Genomic DNA, 13267 nt, shown 5'->3' with positions numbered 1-13267 from the left:
TGATGCTGCTTGGCCTGCTGTGTTCATCCAGCTCTACACCTTGTTATCTCAGATCCTCCAGCATCGGCAGTTCCTACTATGTCTGAGTTCTAAATGTGACAGGATTATTGGAACTTGTTATAAGTAACTGTTATTTTTGATATAAAAGACATGCAGTAGAACAGGCTTAAAAATTCTTTATCCAATGTTTTTTTATTGCTGTGAAGAACTTTAACATTGCTTCATGGCCATAATCACTAAATTCAAATGACTGTAAAGCACTTTGGAATTCCTGGAGCTTGGGAAAGGTGCCATGTGAATTGTAGTTCTTTCTTTCATACAACAGGTAGCTCATGACTAACATGATGGCTGAGATCTGCAGAGAAGTTTGCAAACATTCAATTTCAGTAAAAGTGAACTGCTGTTGCTTTGACTTAATTTAATTGCTGCAGGCAATCATGAGGAAACGGAAAAAGGGGTTGAGGAAAGACAGAAGATGAACTCCGGGCATAAAAACAGAAAGTGCTGTTGAAACTCAGCATGTATGGCAGCATCTGAGGACAGAGAAACAGAGTTAAATGTTCCGAGTACAATGACCTTTCTTTGAAGTTCTGAAGAAATTATGGGATGCAAAACGTTAACTCTGTTTCTCTCCCTATAGATGCTGAAAGACTTGCTGAGTTTCTCCAGCACTTATTTTTAAATCTCCAGCATTTGAGGTATTTTATTAGATAACACAGTGTGGAGCTAGAGGAACACAGCAGGCCAGGTAGCATCAGAGGAGCAGGAGAGCTGATGTTTCTTTTGCTTGAGTGAACTCAAGGCGGATGGTTCTTGTCCTAATAACAGGAAAGAAAGGGAAAGGTTGTGTAAGAATAATCTGGCATTTATAACGCTGCTTTTACTCAGACTGTAGCACTCTTGCCTCTGAGTCAGTGGGATTGAGGATTTTAGTCTAGACTGGTTTGCAGTCCTTTTATAGTACAGAGGGAATTCTGCACTGGTGGAAATACTGTCTCTTAGTTGAGACATTAAGCCAAAACCCTTTTGACTTCCAAATGTAGACATTAGGATGGACAATTGTGGGTGCTCCAATGCTTCCTTTTAATTCCATATACCTGCCTCATCCATAGTTCTCTCTCTCCCTTTCTCACTCACAATCAGTCCATCATGCCCATATCATCTCTGAGCATTTTAACCCAGTACCGATAAATAATCAGCCAATTCGCTCACAAATGCCTTAATTGAACTTGCTTCTACCACACTTCCTGGCAGTGCATTCCATGCCCTGACTACTCACAGTTTGAAAAAGATTTTCAATTCACATTTGTTTCTTTTTCAAAACCCTCTCAAACCATGTCCTTTCATTCTCACTCAGTTTACAAATGGAAACAGTTTCTCCCTATCCACTCTGTCCAGACCTTACATGATTTTGAAAACTTCTATCAAATCTCTTCTTAGCCTTCTCCTCTCCAAAGAAAAAAAAAAGTCTCCTACTCTCCAATCTTTCCCCATCACTGAAGTCTCACCCCTTGAACTATGTTCTTGCTTACTATGATCTGCTTGTACTGCTCGTAAACAAAGCGTTTCATTGTACTTAGGTACATATGACAATAAATAAATCTAATCAAAACAAATAATCCTGTAATCTCTTCTGCACTCTCCCCAATGCATTCACATCTTTCCTACACAGAACTATACACAATACTTTAGCTGAAGTCTAACTACTGTCTTATATAAGTTCACCGTAACTTTCATGCTTCTGCATGCTATCTCCCTGTTAATATGAAGCCTAGAATTACATATGCTTTATTAACAGCTCTGTCTATCTGTCCCCTTTGCTTACTTGTGCACACATACACCCAGGTCTTTATGGTCCTGTACATCCTTTAGAATAATACCCTTTATATTATACAGTTTCTCTAGGTTATCTGTACAAGAGTGCATTTCTTCACACTTCTCCACATTGAATTTCATCTGCCACCTATCTGCACACTCTATGAATGCATAAATATCCTTTTGAAATTCTATGTTGTTCTCGTCAGTTTATAATTATCCCAAGTTTTGAGTAGACCGCAAATCTTGAAATTGTCCCCTGCACACTAAAACCTAGATAACTCGTACACATCACAGAAACCCCCCAAGCTCATCATACTGACTCTGGGGAACACCATCGCAAATCTTCTTCCAGCCCAAAAAATACCCATCAACTTTTACTTTATTTCCTATCCCTCAGCCAATTTTGTATCCAATTTGCTCTTGTCCCTTTTATGCCTTGATATCTGACCCTCCTCCTAAGTTTATTGTGTGGTATTGTGTTGAACACCTTTTGGAATTCCATGTACATTACATCAATGGCCTCATCAATCCTTTCTTTACCTCTTCAGATTAGATCCTGTCCCCGCTTTGCCATCAAACCAGCCACCAAATAAACTGGCCCACCACTAAATGATGTTGAAAAGATCCCAAAACCTTAATGAGAAAAGATACAAGTTGGTACATTATAAGGATGCTTCAGACACTGAGATCAAGAGAACATAACAGTTATCTACTCCCTCGCAACAACATTTCCAATCAGATGTCACTCTGCTGAAGATATTTCTTGCATAAAGTTTTTAATTGATAAAAAGGGCTGTATTAATTGGTCTAAGAATATATGTATCCATAAGAATACATTAATATGATCATTTATTTTGAATTACTTTACAGCTGTATATGTTGACTTTCTGGAGAATTTAGCGGTTGGTGCAATTATATACGAAGTTCAAGCAATTGATCCCGACAGGAATGACAATATTCTTTCCGTAAGTAACTTTTGAAGTAAATAATCCAATGCTCACAAGTAGAGAGGGAGTACTTAGTCAAACATCTCTACTAGGCTGTGCTAACCCAACAATTATTCTTTCTGGATTTTCCCTGCCTGTCTGCAAAAACAAAGTTGTAAAAATGAATCCTTTCTTTTGTAAAGCACTTCCATCTTACTAAGGAGATTCAGGCCAATGCACATCCAATAAGCTGCTCTGACTACACTGTTCACATTTTTACAGCTGTGGCAAATTCCACCACAAAAGCTGAGACATTTTACAACATCCTGAAGCAATCAATAACATTCTAAGTCAAATCAACCCACAATGTTTTAACAATAAAATCAATTCCTAGTCATTCCTGCTGGGAAATTATGGGGAGGAAGATGTTCTGTAACATGGAAAATTGAGACCAATTGCATCACTGTCAAACAGTAGTGATCAGTCAGCTCAGCACAAAGCTAGTGCTCTCTCCCTGGCCTGTTGGACTCAACGACGACAGTATATTGCCGACTGGGGTACAGCAGAGCTCCACAATAAAATGTTTATCAAAATAGATCATAAAACATCAAGGCCAACTCAAAGACAGAAGTACACATTAAAATAGGCTTTGCTGCAGTTCATTATGTAAATTTAACTCAAAGCTCCCGATTAATAACTCTTCTATTGGAGCCACTTGTCAATATGACAACTCCTTTTTTCAAAATAAAAGCAGTTAAAAACAGTAGCAACTCCCTTCTTTCATTTTAAAGACTTACTTGAAGTAAGATTATGCTTAAGTTTTAAGAAGAATGAAATATAAGATACACCCAATAACAAGTGATAGTGTTTAAATTGCCACTTTCCTATCATTCAACATCTGTTGCAAATTCATTTCTCTCTTACTCAATTTCAGATTTCAAATACTATCTTATGATGTTGAAATCCAACAACTGAACAAGTCATACAATTGATAACTTGCTTTATAAACTAGTAATGATGATAAAAACTCACCACAATACAATGCAGCTCAGAAAGAAACAACACAGTCTGGAGCTGGAGAAACACAGCAGGCCAGGCAGCATCAGAGGATCAGGAAAGGTGACGTTTCGAGTCAGGACCCTTCTCCAGCATCTGCAGTTCTTGCTATGTAGCAGCTCAGAAAGAGCTTGGTTTCTGAAATATGCTACTACACATTGATCTGTAAAGGCACTTTGCACATCCAGGGGCTTGTGGTTTGCTAGTTCTTGTCTGTTTTCTAGGTTTCCTTGTTTCTAGAGTGCAATAAAGATCTCTTCCTATTTTTCAGACTTTCTCAATGTCCAATTTCACTAACATTTGGTTGAATTCAAATGGCTCAGTGGTTATCACTGCTGCCTGACAGCACCAGGGACCTGGGTTTGAGTCCAGCCTTCGAAGAATCATAGAATCCCTACAGTGAGGAAGCAGGCCATTCAGCCCATCGAGTCCACACTGACCCTCCAAAGAGCATCCCACCCAGACCCACCTCCCCTCCCCTCCCTACCCTATCTCTGTAACCCTGCATTTCCCATGGCTTATCCACCTAGCCTGCACATCTTTGGACACCATGGGCAATTTAGCATGGCCAATCCAGCTAACCTGCACACCTTGGATTGTGGGAGGAAACCAGAGCACCCAAAGGAAACCCACACAGACAGGGGGAGAATGTGCAAACTCCACACAGACAGTCACCCAAGGCTGGAATTAAACCCGGGTCCCTGGCGCTGTGAGACAGCAGTGCTAACCACTGAGCCACCATGCCGCTGACTGTCTGTGTGAAGATGGCACATTCTTTCTGTGTCTGCGTCGGTTTCCTCCTACTGGTTTTCTCCCACAGTCCGAGGATATGCAGGTTAGGTGGATTGGTCATGCTAAACTGCACATAGTGACCAGGAATGTGCAGGCAGATTAGCTGTGGGAAAAAGTGCAGGGTTATAGGGTAGGGGTTTGGGGCTGGGTGGGATGCTCTTCTGAGAGGCAGTGTGGACTCTGTGGGCCGAGTGGCCTGCAACCACACTGTAGGGATTCTATGATGACGTATTTTGGGAGCTAATTAGTGGTCCTTGTCTGTTTCATCAGAGATTTAGGCTGCTTCAGAGCGAATTCCATTCCCACACCAGGATTGTCTGCATCAGCAGTTTTCAAACTTTTGCATTGCCTGTGCCGCTCATCAGTTTTTGACAAAAGCTCTGGTCCCACAATGATAAAAACAAAACCTCATCTTTTTTTCCCCCCAAGGAATATATATTTACATTTACGTGCATTTTAACATTAAAATGTCCAAAAATGGTTAATGTAATGTCTTTAAAAATTGCAGTGATTTTGCTGAGAATAAGTTTTATTGCTAAATTGTGAAAAAAAAACAAACCAGATTAATGATTTAGTCATTAGTGAGAAGCAGGAGTTGCAATTCATTTGTAAGCAGGTTCGCTCCCCACCTAGATGACATCCACTTCCCACCTGTGGGAAATACCATTCCCTCCGGTTAAGAAATACCGTCCTAAATATTATCATCATTTGCGGCCCCTCACAGACAAGGATGACTCTTTTCCACTCATAGGGTGAGCTTATAGGTGGCTATATAGACCAATGCAGCTACTACAGGCTCTGTTACACTTGAGGTAGGTCGCGGTCACGGGAAGGAGTGAGTGGGGCACTGTGTGGCAGTGCGCTCCTCTCACTGTTTTCACCTGGCTTCCATCTTTTCCCAACGTTAAGTCTCCAGGTGCTCAATGACTTCCCGGATGCTTCTCCTCTACTTTGGATGGCCTGGGGCCAGTGCTTCCCAGGTGACTGTGGGAATGTCGCACTTTGCCAGTGAGGCCTTGAGGGTATCACTGAAGCGCTTCCTCTGTCCACCTGGGGGTGGTCTGCCATTTCGAAGCTGGGAGTACAGCGCCTACTTGGGGCGTGTCGTGTCAGTCATACGGATGATGTGCCCAGTCCATCATAGCCGATCAAGGGTGGTCAGTGCCTCAATGCTGTGAATAATGGCCTGGTTGAGAATGCTGATGTTGGTGTGTCTTTCTTCCCAGTGGATTTGCAGGATCTTGCACAGGCAGCCTAAATAATAAGTGTTAATGTGCTTGTAAATAGAAAGGCAGAAGAGTAAGGAAGATTTATTATATCAGTGGTAAATAAATGTAGAACACACTGGTCCCTTCCAGAAGCTAATCAAGTACTTGCGCTTTATTTCAGTACTCAGTGAATTCCTCTTTGGTCACAATTCATCCCAGTGGGAAAAATGGAGCAATTCTTGTAGCAAAACCATTTCATTATGAAAAAGATTTTCACAGGTAATCATCATTTTCCATTCTCTTTCATAATTGCCTTTTTTTAGGTAACTTATTTGCAGTTCAAAATTTGGATTACTGCTTTATATTTTTACAGATTCATTGTATTAGTAACTGTGAAGGACACAGTAGGTAACAGCATCTATGGGATTGTGGTGGTTACTTTAATTGACACAAATGACCATTGGCCAATCTTTAAGCAGTAAGTATATAGATATATATATATATATATATATATTCTACCTTCTCAAGTACAAAATCTGTATCAGGGCAGATGCAGCTGGAGGAAAACAATAAAAATAAAATCATCATAACATCAAGAAAATGCTGAACATACAGATCAATGAGTGCCCCTGAAAAAGATATGCTATAATTCTGAAGCATCAGTTCCAATGAAGGGAGGGCCTTTGAACACCAACCTGTCTTTCTGCTTAAAATTGATAAGCTGCATATTTTTGCCAATTGACAGATATTTCAGATGACTTTCATTTGGAAAAAAAAAATTCTTGGATGTTGGCATTGTTGGCAAGGCTGACATAACTTGTTTGTCATCCCTAGTTGCCCTGCTTGAGGTGGTGATGCTCTTCCTCTTGAGCTGATGATACTAGACTTGATGTAGATGGTTGTTTTGCTAGAACTCTTCAGTGGGTAGTTGGGAGTAAATCTCATTGGCATAAAAGTGGGCAAGAGATTTCCTTCCCTAAAGGGCATTAAACAAACACTTGGCTTTCTTCAACAACCCAAAAGCTTCATGTCACTTTTACAAATGATTATAGCATAATCCAGACTTTCATACTTCATAAAAAAAACAAATCAAAAAGGGAAATTGCAAACAAAGTAAAACAACTTATGTTTCTGATGTAACTTCAGACAAATAAATGTTGGCTGAACTGACACCATGTGAAACACTGCTGCTATAATTCAGATTCCTTTGATCTGTGCCAGAAATGAAACAGTATTTGAAGTCTCAGAAGAAACACCCCCAAATTCAGTAATTGGTAAAGTTACAGCCCATGGTTCGGATGAAGATGGTGTATTAAGCAACTTGATTTATGTTATGAGTACAACAAACCAATACTTCACCATTAACTCAGGTATGTGAAATGCAAGTTCAACCACTCTCCATTACAATACAACCAAGGCTTAGCATCTCAAAAAAATTGCCATCTACTTAGGGACTGCAAACATGTTCAGAAACCAAACACCTGACAGAAAGGTAGGAATTTAAGAGCAGTTTAAGAACCAGGAAACTGTGTAAAATTTTGGTTAGGCCACAGCTAGATTATGGTTTGCAGTTCTGGAATCCATACTATAGGATGGATAATGATTGTTCAGGAAAGAGGACAGAGGAGATTTACCAGGATGTTGTCTGGCCTGACAAGTTTCAGTTATGAGGAGGGATTGGATAGATTGCTGTTTTCCTTTGACCAGCAAAGATTTGATGGACCAAAGGGCCTTTTTCTGTGCTGTAAATCTGTATAGCTCTATGACACTAAGGAAATTTACCATTCACAACACAAACTCTTTATAGAACTGAATAAAGACTCCAACAACTGATTATTAATCCTTGGATGTTTGCTTCTTGGTATGGTGTATATAATCTTATATGCAATGTGAACAATTTTATGCCTTCCTTAACCATATAAAAAAAGAAAAGTATACATATTAATGCCAAGTTCAGTTTATTACTTTCAAGTTATGCCAAAGAATCTGTATCAATTACATAAGACCCATGACCATTTCCATCTAGAGGAGAAGGGTAGCAGATACAGAGGAACACCATTACCTGCAGGTACCCCACCAAGCCACTCACCATCTTGACTTGGAAATATATTGCCATTCCTTCATTGTCGCAGGGCCAACATTCAGAATTCTCTCCCTAACAGCATTGTAAGATTGGTGTAATAAACAGTGTCATATTACTCAAGAAAAGAAAAGCTTTTGCAATCTTTATGATGCATCACAGGAGTATCAGAAGGATGTTAGAAGGCTCACTGAACTTTTTATTATCACCCTGTAACTGACATGGTCACATTTGAGTGACAACAGACTGTTTTGACACTGAAATGAGGGAAGGGAATGGAGTCCATGGAGTTAGATCCTGTTTTCACCTGGCTTTCCAAAGGTTTCAAAAAAGAATCATTCTTACTCATTGTTTTCATTTTTTTATTGCCATGAATATTTATAAGCTTGTAAAGCAAAATATTATCCTCAATACTGTCCATTGGTTTTCTATTGCAGTCACAGGTGAATTGATTGTATCAGCAATAATTGACAGAGACAGTAAACCTTTCCGGAATGTTCCAACCCAACAATTTGAAGTTATTGCTAAAGACAGCCTTTTTGGAGAGCATGCAGCTTCAATGACAGTGATTGTCATTGTAACAGATATCAACGATAACCAACCCTTCTGTTTCCCACATACACACAGGTACCTCATGATTAATTGTTACGTTTCAGTAAATATTAGTGAATCCAGAAGATTTCCACTTGGTGACGATAAATCCCATTGCATACTGGGGAATGAACCACTTATAGTGAAGAAGATTTGTTCTGGGTGCGATGAGTGGCTGATTAGAATGGACTTCCACCTATGTTGTATGACATTGTTTTATATAGTTCTTTACTTTAAGATTACAATACTAAAGGCTCGGCTTGTATTGCGAGGCAAGATACTGAAGAATACTGCTGTCTCTGCTATTGCGTAACTGAGACTTGGAAGAATGTGGCTGCTCTACATTGCTAAAGAGAGGTTGCTGTAGTCAGGTCTTTTTAAGATTCCTTTTCATTAAATATTCTATGAATGATTCACACTCTTAGATCTAACAAGGTCTACATAGTAGCATTTTTTAAGGACTGTTTCAGCCATCTGATCTCTTTCATCATTACTGACGTAGCTCATTATGTAAACTAAAACAAAGAGTTGTGGATGCTGAAGATTTGAAACAAAAACAGAAATTGAATAGCCCTTATTGTCACGTGCACTTGACTGAGTGCAGTGAAAAGTTTGTAATGTTACCTCTTTGGCGTCATCTTACATACAGGGTACCTAGACACGGATTCTTTAAGTGTTTGTTACAGAATTGAAAGAGTGAAAAAAATAGTCTAGCATAGGAATACAAAGTTTTAAAAAGTACACACGTTACTTCAAGTCCAGAATAAGAATAAAAAGTATCTTTAAAAAGTACTCAAGCTATAGTCCTTTTCACTGAGTCCGTGCCTGCCAGGCTTCAGAACATGAGGCCTCGCTGCCTCCATGTGCTGGCCTCCAACCCGCGACTGGTCTCTCTGACTCATCTTCAGAGCCTATTCAGCCTCTCCCTATAGCTCAACATCCTTGTAAATCTTTTCTGAACCCTTTCACAACATCCTTTCTATAGCAGGGAGACCAGAATTGCATTCAATATTCCAATAGTGGCATAACCAATGTCCTGTAGAGCTGCAACATGACCTCCCAACTCTTATACTCAATAGACTATCCAATAAAAGCAAGCATATCAACAGCCTTCCTCACTATGCTATGTACCTGTGACTCCACTTTCAAGGAACTATGAACCTGCACTCCAAGGTCTCTTTGTTCAGCAACACTCCCCAGGACCTTAATATTAAGTGTATAAGTCCTACCCTGACTTGTCTTTCCAAAATTCAGCACTTCATATTTATCTAAATTAAACTCCATCTGCCATTTCTGTCTATTGGCTCATCTGATCAACATCCCATTGTACTCTGAGGTAACCTTCTTCGCTGTCCATTCACCTCCTATTTTGGTGTCATCTGCAAACTTACTAACCATACCTCCTATGTTCACATCCAAATCATTTATATAAATGACAAAAAGCAATGGACCCAGCACCAATCCTTGTGGCACACTGCTGATCACAGGCCTCCGCTCTGAAAAGCAATGCTCCACCACCACCCTCTGTCTTCTACGTTTGAACCAGTTCTGTATCCAAATGGCTAGTTCTCCCTGTATTCCATGTGATTTAACCTTGCTAACCAGTCAACCATGAGGAACCTTGTTGAATGCCTTTCCAAAGTCCATATGGATCATGTCCACTGCTCTGCCCTCATCAATCCTCTTCGTTACTTCTTCAAAAAACTCAATCAAGTTCATGAGACACTATTTCCCATGCACAAAGCCATGCTGACTATCCCTAATCAGTCCTTGTCTTTCCAAATACATGTAAATCCTGTCCCTCAGGGCCCCCTCCAACAACTTGCCCACAACTGACGTCAGGCTCACTGGATTATAGTTCCCTGGCTTTTCCTTACCACCATCCTTGAATAGTGGCACCATGTTAGCCAACCTCCAGTCTACTGGCACTTCACCTGTGGCTATTGATGATACAAATATCTCAGCAAGGAGCACAGCAATCACCTCCCTAGCTTCCCAAAGAATTGTAGGTTAAACTTGATCAGTTCCTGGTGATTTATCCATCTTCCAACATCTTAAGACACCCAGCACCACCTCCTCTGTAATATGCTTACTTCTGACTCTGAAATTCTGCCTCAGTATTTTTTGCTTGGGTTTCCATTTTACTGCCTGCATAGTTAACCATCACTTGTGAGCTAGAACTTTTGATATGCCTTGGGAAATCTGACGGATCCTGTTCACAAATCCTCCAGTCATTTTGACCTCCCTCTGAGCTCTACACCACATTTTGTTTGGTATCTGCCATGTTTCCTTGTGCCTGGCTATACCTGATTCGTAATATTACCTACAATGCAGAAAATGTTCTTCAAAATAAATATAAGACAAGGAAATTCATAAGGAACTCCTAATTTTAAGTTGTGTAAATGCACAACTGCTTACTTTCTTCTTTGTTTAGCATCCAGATACCAGAAACAATTGAAAAGGGTTCAACAATTGTCACCATATCCTGTGAAGATAATGATGTGGATCTTGCAAACAGCCAGTTCACTATTTCACTTCAGCCTGCTCTCCGTGCTGCTGGGAGATTTGCACTGGATGAGAAGAATAATGATACTATTGTGGTATGAGAGTTTCACTTTTCAACCCACATACTTGATAAATACTAAAATCAACCAATCAAGGTTGAAAATAGACAGACATTCTACAGAAAAAGAAACCCAAGTTCCGTTTAAAAGCTACCAATTTATCTTATTTTTCTACTTAATTGTAGGAAGGACTGTATTGTTAACTTTTAACTTCATTTCTTTATTTTTCCAATTATACTAAGAACAGTGGTAATGCATTTCTTTTAACTTTGTTTCTCTATGTTACTACTTATACCAACATTTTTTAACTAGGTACCTTCATATCTAAGATAGTTCCATGTGTGTTGACATTGTACACTTTTCCCTGTACTCCTGTACTTGAGTACATGTGACAATAAAGCTTAAATCAAATTAAATCAATGATTACTTTATGACAGCCAGGCAAACCTTGCCCAGTTGCTCACTGACAAATACAGTTGTTTGTCTGATAACGTACCAAGGACAGGGTTTTGAATTTTCTGCAGATAAAGCAGGAGCACCTCAGTTGTCGTTTATGCCCAGTGTCTTTAGTTGTGGGAAGATGATGGATTCCAGCAGGAAGCTTGGGGGCGGTTGCCGCAGAGTCAAAACCAGCTAGAAGATTTACGAAAAGTGAAAATCTGATTGCACTCTTTAACCTCACATCCCATTGTGTCACTGCTCACATCACATGGGTGGCCTGCACAAGCTATTGTCGAGTTGCAGACACCACATAATCATATCTGAGCAAAGAAGCAGTGGGGGTGGGGGAGTGGTGTGAAAAGGGCAAAGCAAAGCTTTAACCACATTTTTTTTATTTCCATAATTGGTATTGAAAGGACAGTGCAGTAAGAGTGTGATGAAATAGGGCGGGTTTGATTGTCAAGTGGTCTTGTCAAGATGGATTATTCCCTTAGTGCAGTGAAGAAATCGTGTTTCAAAACAAAGAACTTTGAATAATCAACTTATTCACTCAGTGAGAAGGTTTTGCAGAAATTTGGAACTTCCACTTCCTGGAACAAGTATAAAGGACACCATGGTCACCTTGCAGTGCTGATATCCACCCAACATCACACTGCCGTTCGATTTCATCCCAAGCTACTTTGTACCATTTTTGTCGGTAACTTCGCCTGTCCTATGTCTCATGTTTTTTTGAGCCCATTGTATAATGAGCTACCCACTTCTTTCTGGTTTGCTCCCACCTACAATCGATTTATCTCAAGTCACTGGAATCCTAGTCACTAATGTAACTGAGAAATAGTACTAGTCCCAAAACCAAGTATTGAGTCACTTCAATCAGAAATCCCCCCTATTTTATATTACTGGTCTGCCTGTTTTACTGCACTTCACTCAGTTTCTTATCCATATCCTAATATTGTTTTGAATCTTCAACGCATCAAGTGTGATTAGTACGAATGTGGAACTTATTGAATACCTTTGAGAACTCCACAATATCAGGCCCCTTCTTCAAAGAAACCGAGAAGATTTATCATGCAGGATTGACCCCATCTGAAGCAATGTTGACTGCTATTCGTAATAACCAGGAGCAGGAGTAGGTAATTCAGCCCTTTGAGCCTGCTCTACCTTTTAGTATAATCATGACTGATCTTATCTCAGCCCCAACTCCACTTTGCTGCCTGCTCCCCATAATCCTTTAACCCACTACGTGTTAAAAATCCATCTCCTCATTAAATTATCTCAATGTCCCAGCATCCACCACACTCTGGGGCAGTGAATTCCACAGATTCATGACCCTTTGAGAGAAGTAATTTCTCCTCTTTTGTGTTATAGAAAGTCGTAGAGTCATAGAGATATACGGCACAGGAACAGACCCTTCAGTCCACCTTGTCCATGCTAACCAGGTATTTTAAGTCAATCTAGTCCCATTTACCAACACTTGGCCCATATCCTTCTAAACCCTTCCTATTCATATACCCATCCAGATGCCTTTTAAATGTTGTAATTGTACCAGCCTCCACCACTTCCTCTGGCAGCTCATTCCATACATGCACCATCGTCTGTGTGAAAAAGTTGCCCCTTACGTCCCTTTTAAATCTTCGCCTTCTCACCTTAAACCTATGCCATCTAGTTTTGGACTCCCCTATCCCAGGGAAAAGACATTGTCTATTTACCCTCTCCATGCCTCTCGGGATTTTATAAACCTACATAAAGATCACCCCTCAGCCTTTGATGCTTCAGGGAAAATAGCCCCGG

The 13267-nt window shown here is 40.0% G+C and overlaps 1 protein-coding gene across 3 annotated transcripts in view; it reads left to right on the top strand.

Moving 5' to 3' along the window:
• LOC109918661 (cadherin-related family member 3-like) overlaps nucleotides 1–13267 on the top strand; it is a 62109-nt gene that overhangs the window by 14513 nt on the left and 34329 nt on the right. For 2 of the 3 annotated variants that reach the window (XM_048608054.1, XM_020518590.2), the window contains 6 exons: nucleotides 2689–2783; nucleotides 5982–6079; nucleotides 6174–6278; nucleotides 7022–7170; nucleotides 8318–8507; nucleotides 10906–11071. In XM_048608054.1, the coding sequence (XP_048464011.1) occupies nucleotides 2689–2783; nucleotides 5982–6079; nucleotides 6174–6278; nucleotides 7022–7170; nucleotides 8318–8507; nucleotides 10906–11071 (803 nt within the window). Of the gene's footprint in view, nucleotides 1–2688; nucleotides 2784–3678; nucleotides 3864–5981; nucleotides 6080–6173; nucleotides 6279–7021; nucleotides 7171–8317; nucleotides 8508–10905; nucleotides 11072–13267 lie in introns of those variants that run through there. The other variant, XM_048608055.1, reaches the window with a different exon arrangement.

Source organism: Rhincodon typus, chromosome 18 (assembly GCF_021869965.1).
Source record: "Rhincodon typus isolate 14 chromosome 18, sRhiTyp1.1, whole genome shotgun sequence".
Lineage (NCBI taxonomy): Eukaryota > Metazoa > Chordata > Chondrichthyes > Orectolobiformes > Rhincodontidae > Rhincodon > Rhincodon typus.
Note: the sequence above shows the minus strand (reverse complement) of the source record. Positions and strands in the feature narration are given on the sequence as shown.